Source organism: Pyxicephalus adspersus, chromosome 10, assembly GCF_032062135.1.
Source record: "Pyxicephalus adspersus chromosome 10, UCB_Pads_2.0, whole genome shotgun sequence".
In the NCBI taxonomy this organism is placed as follows: Eukaryota; Metazoa; Chordata; class Amphibia; order Anura; family Pyxicephalidae; genus Pyxicephalus; species Pyxicephalus adspersus.
This window is the reverse complement of record NC_092867.1, coordinates 24,080,769-24,094,924: the sequence shown is the minus strand read 5'-3', so window position 1 is coordinate 24,094,924 and position 14,156 is coordinate 24,080,769. Positions and strand designations below refer to the sequence as shown.

The window sequence follows — 14,156 nt, the reverse complement described above, 5'->3', positions numbered from 1 at the left end:
ATAGCCCATTGACCTTTACGCTGCTGATTTATATAAAAATGGAGTTGCAAAAACTGCTTGGCCATAGCAACCTAGATTCCAATTATCATTTTCTAGGACAGCTTAGAATCATATTGTTTGTCAGGCTCAGCACATTTGTGTTTTATTTCCTTCAGTACATTTCCTCAGGAGTTACAATTCAATAAAATATTTATTGCAACAAAACATAACAGGAGAAACTCAATGCATGATCATTGTTGATAATCCTGGAAGAGACAGCTTTCCTAATAGAGTATATTATGTGGTATGAACAAATTGACCATTTCTCATGACCTAAAAGGCCAGTTTACCTAAAGATAACGCTTTAGATTTTCTTGAAGTTAAGTGTGCTGAGTTTCTTGATATGCAGACCTGGGATTTCAAGTGAAAACATATCACTACTTTGGTGTTTGAGAGATATATAAAGCTGCAGCCTAAAATACAAATATAAAAATAGTTTTACCATAAAACGTACCTCCTGTAATATCTCCAGCAATGGGCCCGATTTAGTAAAGCTCTCCATGGCTGGAGAGGGTACACAAGTTTGCTGGATCACCCAACTTTACTAATGAAAGTGTATCTTCTCCAGCGTTGGGGAGTTTTAATAAATCAGGCCCAATGTCCCTGTTGCTGTGAATTAGTTGAAACATCCACAAAAGTGCTGGTTCTGCTTTGCTTCTGGCACTCCATGGCTGCATCAATACTCATCACTAATTCTCTGCATTAGGAGTGCCAAGCTCATAAGCAAGGCAATGGCACCATTCATGTTGGTCATACATCGACCCATAACACTAAGGTCTTGTTCTGGATGAAGAAGAGGTATTGCATGGGATGGCTTCAGACTGATCGTAAGTATTGCAACCAGAACTGAAATAAAACCTAGGGGGGACAACTGGAAATAAAATAAAATAGCTTGGAGTTAGGCTTTAGGAATGTAGATAAGACAAAGAAAATGTGAAAAAATTGTTGTTTGGATATCACTATCTTAGCATCTGGGCAGCCACTAACTAATGCCCAATAGCTATAGCTGGCAGACTTGTACGGCAGAACAAGTAAAGGACTGAATAACAATACCAATCTGTGTGTAAACTCTCAATAGTGCTTCAAGGCTAGTATAACAGTTTCTAAGATTATTCTGTTAGAGAATCCTGCTTCTTTTATATGGCAGCCTGGGAATTGAAACTGTTATTCAAAAGTACACATCATTTAATATTATGATATTTTTTCTAAAGCTATTTTCCAGAATGTTTTCAGCACCTAAATATGTCATTATTCCTCACGAAAAACAATAGCAGTAGCTATTATTGCAACATTTCAAAATAGGGAAAACTTTCAAGATTGAAACAGCATATCTACTAAATAAAACATTTAGGTTAAAATTTCCAGTATGAGTATAAACTCATATTTGGTGTCCCAAAACGCAAATACAGCTTACTGTGTGATCTAAAGGTATAAAGTGGACATTATTTTTTAAATAAAAGTGCTCTGAAGTGCTCTGAAATCTGAGGGATAAAGCTGTAAGTGAAGCAATTATGGTATGTTTGTGTTATATGGGGTGGACAGGAGGTAAGTAATAATGGCAACTGATGGGTATAAAGTACATGGCTGGTGCACTTCTATTATATCTATTATATCTATATCTATCTATATCTATGATATCTATATATGTTATTTAAATCCTATTTCGGGGGAAACAGGAAATAATGTATACATGAAAAAGCTGAAAACAAACCTCCACTGAATGAGGCATGTGTTCTATTTATCCATATGGTTTATTGTCACCCATTGAAAATCATACTGGTTATCCAAACTATGTTTGAATCCAAAAACTGCTACTCCCATTTTACAATTTTCATGAAAGCATAACATAAAAAAGGGTCCTCGAGGTCCTTGTGGCTTTTGCTATTGCTGAAAACATACCAATTGAAAACACACTCAAAAATGGAATGGATTGTAATTGAGTTGAGATGAAATAATGATTATTTAGCCTGTTAAACTATGGAGATTGGCTCATGGTGTGCCTATTAGCCATTATTAGGGATAATTAACACACCTATTCTGTTGCTATGCAGCTAATTCACAAGCAACACAATATGCAATCTTGCAGTAGTGTTTTTGTAGTTTTGGGCCAATGTGACCTGCTCCATTCTCTCTAAATTCTACTACAGAAATGTAACTTTTGCTGCTGAAGAGAATCTGGCAATAAGCTTCAGTTTGTGATATCATTAAAATATAATTTTCTGGAAGCGAGGAGTGTGCCTATCGGTGTGTAATAAATGTATGTATGAAAATCTGCCAACATCTCCTTATAATGTGTTCATTATTCTTCATTGATTTTTTTAGAAACTCATATAAAAACATTTCCTAGTCATTTCCTGTCAAGGTGTAAGACAAAGAATTATGATGACATGCTACAGCTGTTTTTAAAGTGTTTCAGGTGTTTCTCCTTCACGATTATTAGAAAAGGGAAAACTTCTTTTTTTATCAGAAGGGAATCAAACAGAATAAAGAATTAAAGATGTAATAATTAAACGTGGAGTGTTAAGAGATACGAAAGGTATAAAAATAAATAAATTGAAGGTTAAAAGTAGTGATCAGACTGGCACCTATTTCAATGACTTGAAATATCTAGCATGGTGAGCAGCCATATTAATTTTTCCAACATGTTGCACTTTATTTTACCCTTTGCTCTGTGGTCTCCTATTAAAAATCGTCTATGCGGGCACACTATCGTGGCTGTATAAAAGTGAACCAGGCCTTATTTAAAATGCCTTTCTAATTGAACTTTGTCTACCTTTCCTTTTTTGTTTTTAAATATTTCTTTTCTTTTCATTTTTCCCCTTATTCCTAATGTCACAATCTTAATAATTTTTTTTTGTAGGGGGAGCATTCTTGCCTATGGTTTTTTTGTCTTTGGTTAAACATTTTTTAATGTTTTATTACTTTGCAATTTAATAATGCTCTAAACTTAGGATTGTCTTAAAGATCCATAAGTGCCACCAACCCACTTTTCAACAAACCGTTACTTCCAAACGAAAGTTATGATTTTAAAATATTAGCTTTCTTTCAATTTTAGACCACGTCCTGACTTCTTTTACCGCTGTTTTCCGGATGGGGTGTCAAACGAAGAGATGCATTGTACTGGAGATGCTAGCCTTGTGTCAGAGGGCAGAAAAAGCTTTCCAAGTATCCACTCTTCCTGTGAGTATACATCGATTTAATTGCAGTCTGTGCCATTGTATCTTGTGCAATGTAAAAAATTCCATTAAAAATCTGCAAAAATGTTGAAACACAAGCCCATTCAAAGCTATAGTTATCTTTTTTTGCCCTTATATAATTGTTAACTAGAATCCTAAAATGTTCCTATGAATGCCCCTTGTCTAGAAATTAAAAAAATCTTTCTCCAATTCCAATATTTAATATAATACTTTCACATATGCCTTCACCTTTCATCCTCCTGGGTAAAGGCAGATTGTAATGTACAGACTACAGTTTAGCAGACAGCTCAAGAACATACAGTATGTTGATAAAAGGGTATAGACCTAATCTAGGGTTTACCAACATATGTGAGATTGACTTTGAAAAAAACCTGACGTGTGCTTAAATACAATATTCTGTACTTTTGCAAAACTAGAATTCAGCATGAAGAATCTGAACATATAAAAGCAAAAACTTTTAACCTTAAGATAGGGGTGGATGAAGGGGGCTATATTAACTAAAAATAAAAGCTGTTAAAAAGAAAGACTAAGTATTTTCAGAATCTTAAAAATGAAGCCTAATTGAAATTCCAAGCTTATTTTTCACTTGCAGTACAATACAATTACAATACAACTACAAAAACTCTATCTTGTTCAATTGTCATGTTTGCCTTGGGGGTTTAACAGCATCATCTCTTATTGTAGAAAAAAAATCTTTATAAAGACATGAGAATGTGTATAGGAAATGGTGTGTGGAAAAGTCTGTCCGCTGTCTGCATGTTGTAGGGGACTTGTTGTCTCTCCCCCATGTTCTCTGTGTAAAGGCAGTGGTCTCTCTCCAGAGGTATAACCCTAACTGATAACCCTAACTGAGTCAGACATGTAGCTCTGCCATCAGCCAAGCTCATGCCCTCTGCTGTTTGGATAGCTCTAAATCTAAATCAGCAGGGGAGTTGGCATATGGTTTGCATAGGTCTTCCACACAAAGATTACCAGTCCTAAGAATTCTGGTAAGAGATGAACAACTATAGTTGCTTTCTGAAAAAAATGCACCTGGAAGGTTCAATTTTGCTTCAACACCAAACTGCTTAAAAATGTATGCAGAGTTAGTTAGGCTAGTTAAGAAAAGACAATGGGACCTTAAAGCTACGTACACACGTCAGATTTTTATCGCCCGATAATCGGCATCGGCCAATTATCGGGCGAAAATCTGCCGTGTGTACAGTCGGTGTCGTCCATCGTCCGGACGACCGACCTGCCGGATCCACGGACGATGGACGACAGCCGATCCTAATGAAAAGGAAGGGGAGAGCGCGCAGCAGGGTGCCGCTCCGTCGCTCTCCCCCTCCCCTCTCCATAGAGCATGAACGGTGCTGTATGTACAGCACCGTTCATGCATCGTGCACTCCCTTGTCGTTGGAAAGGATCGTGAAAGATCCTTTCCAACGACAAAAATTGGAAGTGTGTACGCAGCTTTAGTAAACTGCTAGAAACTTATCATAATGAAGTGTGTGAAGTGTGAAGGAGTGTTCTCCTCCTCTCCAGACCTCTTTTAGAGATGCAGTCATGAAGTAGGCACCAACATTTATATATGGATTGACTTTAGTATTTATATTTTTGCCCCAACACATTTAATATGTGTATTTCAGACCTACAAATTTCCCTAAGGTTCTATCTGTCTGTCTGTTCTGCAGTCTGTTAGTCCTGTAGACTTGCTTGCTTACTATTTAAATATCAATATGTTATCACTGCAAGCACAAAGCTTCACTGACACTCTTGGAAAGACACATATCTTAAATACTATATTATGGATTGGAAGTCCGTGAGTCTATGAGCATCTGATCTAATTAGACTACAGTTATACAGCTCTGGCCTCCTGAGTGACACATAGAAACTCAGATACATTCAAGACTTTAGTTTAGGTGTTTAATATTGCAATATTTGGATAAAGCTTACCTTAATGTGTTCCTACCAGCAGCTATTTTGTATGTTTATTTGGGAGTTCTCCACATTTTATTCTGTTTGAAAGTCTGCTTTTGAAAAATAATAAAATCATATTTGACAGAAAGCTGAACTCTAGTGAAAATGCTAAATATACTGTTAAAAATATGTGTATCTTTTTCTTTCAAAGGATTTGTAATTCTGTTTAGTCAGATTCCCCTACCAGACAAGACAGTCTAGGACTGGCTCTTGCTGTTTGTAGACCCTCTTTAGAAATAAATGTACTGCTAGAAACTAGAAAGTTATATATTTGCCCCTTTTTTTAATATTTTTTTAAATTATTTTTCACAGTCAGCATTTGCACTTGCAAGATCCTGTCTCGCTTACCACTAACTTTAGCATGGCTGAGGCAAGCATATTATCCCACCAAAATATGAAATTTTTAGCATGGCATTGACAGTCTTACTCCCCGCTAGCCAGAACACCTAACCATGACTCCAGAACACTCTGAACATATAGGTGGTACTGACAGAACGTTACTTCACTGTGCACCAGCTCTACATCAAATCCCACCTAAGATAAGAGAGCTTGCATCTGTGGAGTTGGTGGAAGAACAGAAGCATCTTTCCAGGTAAAGGGGAGTGACAGAGATAAAGAAAACTCCTCTTTTGCCACCCACAGATCTTTCTCCCTCTGCTCCAAAAGGCATTGGTAAATTAGAGCAAATCTTATTTTCCTAGGCAATGCTTGAGCAGTGGAACCCACAGACTTTTACGCTGCTGTCTCCAAAAAGGGCCTCTGTCCTGAGATATCAGAGGGTAGGGCACAAATAAAATTACTGTAATGCTTTCATGAGGAGCTGATCTCTAGAAGCTGTGCCCAAAAGATGCAAGGTAAGGGAAAGGACACGTCATCAGCATTGCATGTTGTCTCACTACAGCTGTTCCTTTCCCAATGACTTATTTTTTAGCTTTGCATTGTTTGGAGGTGGCCATCTGGATAGTGGCAGGGCTTAGCTTATTATGTCACAGCATCCAGCAATGAGAGCGGTAGGGGTCTAGTGTGTGTTAGAAGTTGCATTACACTTTTTTTCAGCAAAAGGAAAATAAATTCCATACTTACTCTAAAGAAATCTTTTGTGCTTCTTTCTATTTCAAGAAGAGTTACAATCCTTATTGTCTGGAACATGGGACCATTCTCTAGTTCTCTATGTCTGGATCATTTTCTGTTCTTAAAATTTTAGGTTTTTCAGTGACTCTGAATTTTATTCACTTATTTTGCAAAGATATGCAAAATAACCCCCTTTAACAATGTGTAGGCGAGTTGAAAGAATGAAAACATGTGCTTTATATTAGGAATGGTTTCTTGCATATTGTAAAACAGTGGTTGTTCAAAACTCAAAAAAAGTTGGGCGGTCCCAAACTCCATTCCCTTAAACCTTCACTCGTGGTACTGACATTTAAACACATCACCATTTGTCCATCACTGTTTTTTACTGTAACTATACCCCAAATGTTAGTCCAAATCTTATGGGACTAGCAGTCTGAGACAGCGTTGCCTCAAAAGTACTCTGTGTATATACAGATATGTCTATAAATAAAGAATTGCCTGGGTGCACTCACATTCTAGGAAGTGAACCCCAATATTCAAATTTAATTTTGCCACTCAGGACAGGAAATAAGGGAAATAAAAAATGCTCTTAGTAAGAAGTAAAAATGCTTCTTTATGTTAGGTAGGAGAATGTTAAAGCCTCTGTCAGCTTTTTATTGTAGTTTGTTTTTGTTTTGCAGCTTTTCCCTTACTTCCAGTATTGTAAAAGGTCATCTACACAAAAGAAAGTAAGGGGAAATCTCCCTAACATAGTTCCAGATAGCAGTTATACCTAACAGTGGTTCCAACATTTCCTTGTTCTATCCAAGTGTATAGAATCAATTTTAGCACATTTTTAGTGACACTATTGTAGAAATCTTTACTTTTCCTGTTAGTTCAGTAGGCTAACCCACCTTCCCCCAGAGTGCCATTATGCAGGTAATTTAAGATTGCTGATCTCAAGACCAGTTCAGTTATTAAAGCAAAAATCAATTGGATGATTTTTTAATGAATACATATCTGAATTTATTACTACTTTTTATATCTGTCTGGAGTTAAACTTCACAGGAGCACAATATTGGAATATGTTTAATTTACAAATAAGTACAATGAACTTGTACAGAACGTTTTGTGATATTTTTATCGCTGGTTAATTGGCTTGCTCTTCTCTGTGGCGAATATGTAACCAGTGATGTATGCCTTTGGTTAGGACTCTGACAACATGCCACTGCTTTTCAGCCTTCGGTTTTATTAGCATTCTCATACAGTTATGCTTTGCTAAACAGAGCAACAAACTCTCATCTGAAAGCTGGTCTGACTAAACCGAAGCTGCTGGAATGTGAGGCAGGCTAATTAATTTGTTTGTTTTTGTACTAATATAGAATAAATAAACAACATGCCATATGTAGAATAGGATGTACTAGAGTTGTGTTCTGTAAAATGCTCTGGCACAGTACAAGTACATTATATAAAACAATTGGAAAAGTCCTAGCCATTGGAATATTTTAAAGTGAAATCTTTTTCAGTATCTCAAATCAGTATCCTTTCTGCTTTATATTTTGTTTGAAAATTATACAAAAAGAAAAGTAATATCAATTCAAATATTCTGAAATTACTAATAGAATTGTTTTCATGAGTAGCTTTTCTGCATGAATAATTCTAATGGAGTAAAAAGCACTCTGTGCAGCTGTGTGTTTTGTAATCCCATGAAAGATTTAGTGTAATGTAAACCTTTTACATTCTATATAGCAGTGTTGTTTTTTTCTGTGAAAAAGATCAGAATACCGTATTTTTCGGACCATTAGACGCTCCGGACTATAGGACGCACCAGGTTTTCCGCACGGGAAAACAAGAAAAAAAATTCATTTGATTTCCCCTGAGATCCAGCGTGCGGCACTTGTGCCCGCCCATGAAGGCGGCGCCGATCGGCATTCATCAAATCAATCGGCGGCGCCTTCGTGGGCGGGCACAAGTGCCACACGCTGGGACACAGGGGAACACAGAGGAGGAACACAGACACTGGCTGCTGTCAGCCTCTGTCTGTTTTCCTCCTGTGTTCCCCTGAGATCCAGCGTGCGGCACTTGTGCCCGCCCATGAAGGCGGCGCCGATCAGCATTCATCAAATCAATCTGCGCCGCCTTCGTGGGCGGGCACAAGTGCCGCACGCTGGATCACAGAACAGGCAGAGATCGGCGCAGCCGGGGACCGGCGGGGACACAGGTAAGTAAAAAAAATATGCCCCTGCATTCGGACCATAAGACGCACCCTGATTTTCCCCCCACTTTAGGAGGAAAAAAAGTGCGTCTTATGGTCCGAAAAATACGGTACTTTTACATATGGGGCCTGATATAATAAAGCTTTCCATGACTGGAGAGGATACACTTTCATCAGTAAAGCTGGGTGATCCAGCAAACCTGGAATGGATCTGGTCCAGGACTGAAAACGTTTGCTAACAAATAGCAATCAATTTCAGGTTTCTGGATTACCCAGCTTCACCAATTAAACTATATCCTCTCCAGCCTTGGAGAGCTTTAATAAATTAGGCCCATGGTATCCACCTGTCTCTGGTAAGATATCAGTGCTTAAATGGCATCCAATTCGAAAAATGGCTAACTGTTTTTTTATTTGTACTGGAGGAGCCTAGTGAAATACTTGTTGTAGATATATTAACGGATTCTAGTCCAAGTGATATGAGGAAACAAACTTTATTGACTTTACCATGGTGCACTGAAGCTAAGCATAGCAGACCCACCAAAAATGTTCTGCAGTTCTGTAAATTTGAATCCTAAGCCAAGTACGGTTGCTCTGTTTTAGTTGTGTTGTTTGTGCATCTTGGTGCACATGAATGGGTTGCCTAACAGACCAATATGCACCAAAATGGTGGATAATGGACTAGAAGACACAGCAGTGTAATATGATACATTGCAATGCACTGTATGTCCATTGGCAAGCTGTGTTTGGGGACCAAACAGAATTAATGACTACCAAAACCTCTTACTATATGTTGCACAAACCTCATAAGGTATTAAAAAGAACCCTTCCTAGCTTCCTTAACAGAGCCAAATTCTCTTTCATTTGTATCTTACATTCTTCCCTTCTCAGACACTGCAGCTCATTGGGGTCATTTCAGTAACAATGGCAATGCTATCAGTTTAGGAAAGCAGGAGGCAAGAGTAAATATGACCAGGTACTGACTGATAAATTAGCAGTGACAATAGTGATAACCATGCCCCCTGCAACGTGTTTTCATCCCTGTACTTAAAGGGGGGTGCATTACTCACATGAGAATGGCAACAAACTTTACCAGTAGGTTTAATTAGGTGGACTTCACTGGTGGGCTTAACAGGTTTTTGTGGGATTTTGCATTGTAATTAAGAAACAAGGTGTGAAATGCACTTTTATCTGCTTAAGTTTTTTTTATTTTTAAGTGAAATGCCATATTTCCACTTTAAGTTGGGTGGATAGATATCAAAAATTGTCCTGTATATACCCTTCCTTATGTATGGTCACCTGATTTCTAGAGTGTGCCAAACACATACTTATAACTATTAAAGAAACTGATTGCAGTAGTTTTGGACGTAAGTCATCAGCAGTATAAAGATAAAATCAAGTAAATATCATGCATTTCCACGTGATGGCCAAGTCTTGGTGGAAAGCAGTCTATGCATGGATAAGCAGATCTTTCACATCCCATTGTTCCCTGTAACAGATGTGGCTGAACATCATCATCCTAACATTTGTCACTATGTACATCTAAAAAGAAGAGCTAGGTGAAAAGATTGTCCTTTTCTGGACCTATACACAGTCCCCGCAGGCATTACCTAGACTCATGGAAGCTTTGGTAGCATTAAGATGAATGACTTGCTGCATTGGCGGCTGTAGCGGATGTCTAGAGAGATAATCTACTAAGAAATGTAGCTGTTGTAACAAAGGCACACAAGATAAATGGGAACTTCATCCTGCCTCCTCCTTCTTCTAATTGAACCTGATCGGCTGCAAGCAGTTTTTTGATAATTATGCAACTTTGTTAATATTCATTTACATAGACATCTCCTTCAGTGCAGTAGAGCGATGGAATCCTCTTAGAACTAGAAAATGTGACAAATTAGTCCAAACACATTGTAAAGCAAAGCACAAATGACAGGAAGGCTTTAAATAAATTCAGTACATCATTTGCAATTTTTAGTCATTTATTTTTTTTTTAAGTCTTTATTTGTGGAGCATATGCTAGGGGTCTGTTTTGCTAATAATAATGTTTAGCAGGAATATTTTTTTTTTTTTTGTTTTAATAATATTTATTGAAATTTTTAATATAAACATAAAAAAGACAGTAAAGACAGAAACAATATTCACAACAAGAAATAAAAAATAGCATACAAAAAGGAACACCATCATTAATAATCCAAAAAAAAAAAAAACATACGAAACTGGATTATACACACAATAAAACAATACAAAAAGGAATCACTCGAGTCTGTAAGCATAAAATAAAAACTCAAAATTATAAATGAAAAAGCCTACGATCTATGCCCAAGGCTGTATGATGGTCTAGCCAAGGGGACCAGACTTTATCAACAATTTCGGAAGGTAAGTCATTTTGATAGCGTGTATTCTACCAATCCAAGACAATGGAAAATTACGCCATTTAAAGCGCATAATAGAAAGCTCCCTAAGTAAAGGTGGGTAATTTGCCTGATACATAAGTGAAAGATGGGATGTAAGCTTAACACCTAAATAGGGGATAACCTTCAACCATTTATAAGCAAAGTGAGATTGTAAAAATGCAACAGTTGATGCAGGTAAAGTAACATTTAATGCTTTAGATTTATCATTATTTATCTTCAAACCAGATATTTCTGAAAAATGTGTGAGTAGCTTGTGCAAATTAGGCAATGTCGTGGTGGGAGTTGTGAGCGTCAGTAATATATCGTCAGCAAATAGCATAATTTTGTGGACCGTATTAAACACTTCTACACCAGCTATATTTTGGTTTACCCACTCCACAGATATAGTGGAGCATATCCATCTAGAGTCAGAAAGTGTTTTTTTTATAGAATTAACAAACTGGAAAGCTGCATCACAATTACAGTTTGATTGTGGGTTTAGATACACTTTAACCTCAGCCCTAACCCCCTGTAGCAACATACTTGTCTTACTGTGAACCAAAACATCAGTTGTATTGTACTACATACTTTCTCTAGTGGAGCTATCTTCTGTGCTGCTAATATCATATATAGAAGCCCAAATGTCTACCTAAAATAAATATAGAAATACACAAAAAAATAAATCAACCAAGAAAGATTTTTTAAGACGTGTATATGTTTAAATGCAATCATGCACTCAGAATTCACAACACACAATGTACAAGTATTTCAGATATTACAATGTGTGAGCACTAATGGCTTTTTTTTATGTTCCTGAATATACAGAGCAGAGCCATTATTTCATTTATGTTAACTGAAGCTGCTGCTTGAGTGGGTTTTTCTAAATCATAGTATGTCTCCACTGAAATTTTTGTGTTTACAATGCAGAATGTAAGACTTAAAGTGGAACTTTGGCCAGGCGCCTAAGTATATACCTAAAATATGTGTTATAGATAGATACTAGATAAAATATTTATTCTTCAGTTTATCCATTTTATAATTCACAGTCCCCTGCATCACTACAAGAAGGATGACACATCTGTTCTGGGATTTAGCCTAGCAGCTTACTTTGATACTTACCTAGTTGTTAAATTACAGCTAGGCACAGCCATCACTAGGGTTGGGCTGGGGGGTAGTTTACAAAACCAAGACCGGCAACCTATGTTGCTGATGTATTTGACTGTTTAGATAATGGTCAGTAGACTCCCTTCCTTCCCTTCCCTCTATAAAGAAATGCATCATGAATGAATTGAGCTGCCTATGACTAGTCTTGGTGCACTGAGCATGTGATCCTGATATATGAATATTTAGGAGCTTAGTCCTCCAAGCATCAATGGTTTGGGCTGGGAGATGACAAAAATTTGATGGGAATTGGCTGTGGGAAGGAAGCATGCAGAGAAATATATATGCTAGGAATGGGAAAAAAATGCATGGAGGAAAGCACATTTTTACATTTTTGCCATGAGTATTAAAGGTGCTTGTCCTAGCACTGACCATCTTGGATGTGATGTCAGCAGCAGCCCCAGTAGATTTAGTGCCGTCACTCGAGTAACTCACTTTAGTATTCCTATTTCCTCCCCCCATGCATCAAATAAAAGCTATGAAGGGAGATGTAGAGATGCTGGAAATTAGACACTCCCGGAAGTGATTCAAGATTTCTAGCGTGTCTAAAGACCAGTTGCGCGTTATTAAAGATAGTTAATGGAAATTCATTGTAGATCTTGTTTTATTGATTTACTTTTATTTAGTGCTGACATATTATGCAGCACTTTGTTAATTCCATAGTCATATCATTAACTTTCCCGCAAAGGGGCTCACAATCTAATGTCCCTACCATAGTCATATGTTGTTAAAAAACTCTAAGGCCAGTTTTGGGGGGAAGCCAACTAACCAAACTGCATATTTTTGGAATGTGGGAGGAAAACCAGAGTGCCCAGAGGAAACCCATGCAAACATGGGGAAAACCTTCAAGTTTCATTGCAGACTTCACACTGTACTGTCCTGGAATGTTTTCAGTGGATTTAAACAGATGCTCAGTTGGGCTTAATGTATATAGCTTAGCAAGTACAATACATTAGCAATATACAGTACAGTATAATGTAATATCCTTTTTTTTTTTAAACTTTTTTTTAATTTAATCCTTTAAGTTTTCTCACAGATGTATGTTAGGGGCTGTCCGTTAAATTTTTTGATTTAATATTATAGGTGTTATAGACACATCGTATCTGAGTGCTCTATCCTGCTTAATAGCCACTATAATTTTCAAGGTACACATACCTTACTTTGATAGGTACACATACCTTACTATAGACCAGGAGTGGGCAAACTTTTTCAGTCAGGGGCCACAATCTAATATAAAATTTGACAGAGCAGCCAGGCTGATGGGAAAGTGAGCGGGGTTGTGCCATCATGATGCCACGGAACGTGACGTCATGATGGCAAAACCCCGCCCACTCTCCCATCGCGAATCTGAGCCTGCGATGGGAGAGTGGGCGGGTTGTGTGCAGGGACACAGCCCGCCCACCTCCACAAGCGGAGAGATACAATTTAGGAGTGTTCCTGGCTCTGGGCGGTGCACCCCCCAGCAGGGTGCTTCTCCTGACCTTGCTTGAGGTGGCACCGGAGAGAGCCGCGGACCACACAAAGGGCCAGAGAAACAACCTTATTGGGACCATATACGGCCCGCGAGCCTTAGTTTGCCCATGCCTGCTATAGACCTACTTGCAATACTTTTTTTTTTTTATTTGATGAATTTCATTGCCAGAGTAATACTTTACTATTATTTATTCACTGTTTTTTCATCAACATTAACTTTTGTTAGGAAAGAAAATGCACACAAATAACTGTGTGACAGAAGCCCTAGGTGAGCAACTGCTATAGGGCATATAGCATATATGACTGCTGGGAGCAAAGCACTGATTCCATTTGTTCTTCCCCTCCTATTGCTTTAGGTTATTGTTTGAGGTAAAAGATGCTCTTCTGCTAACAAATTATTTATATCTCATGGAGCATTTCTGTGTGTAATATCTGTTAGTAATATTGTAGAGTTAGCACTTGGCCTTGGGGCTATAATTCATACAGTATAACCATGAAGCATGTCAAACACAAATAAAGCACAGCCAAAACTGACAAGGCTATCTTACTAAAAGGTCCACAGTACTAGGTAAGTGTGGCCCCCAAATGACTGGAAGAATAAAATCAAAAACTGAAATATGAACGTTGTTATTAATTTTTAGCTTCAATGCTTCAAAAAGGTTCCAAGCAAAT

General features: G+C 37.6%; 2 protein-coding genes across 2 annotated transcripts in view; one reads left to right on the top strand and one right to left on the bottom strand.

Moving 5' to 3' along the window:
- Window positions 1–14,156, bottom strand: part of GABARAPL1 (GABA type A receptor associated protein like 1) — a 304,992-nt gene that overhangs the window by 181,262 nt on the left and 109,574 nt on the right. The window lies entirely within an intron of this gene.
- Window positions 1–14,156, top strand: part of PLPP4 (phospholipid phosphatase 4) — a 68,859-nt gene that overhangs the window by 36,688 nt on the left and 18,015 nt on the right. The window contains exon 5 of the mRNA XM_072423839.1: window positions 3,095–3,219. Coding sequence (XP_072279940.1) covers window positions 3,095–3,219 — 125 coding nt within the window. The remainder of the gene's footprint in view (window positions 1–3,094; window positions 3,220–14,156) is intronic.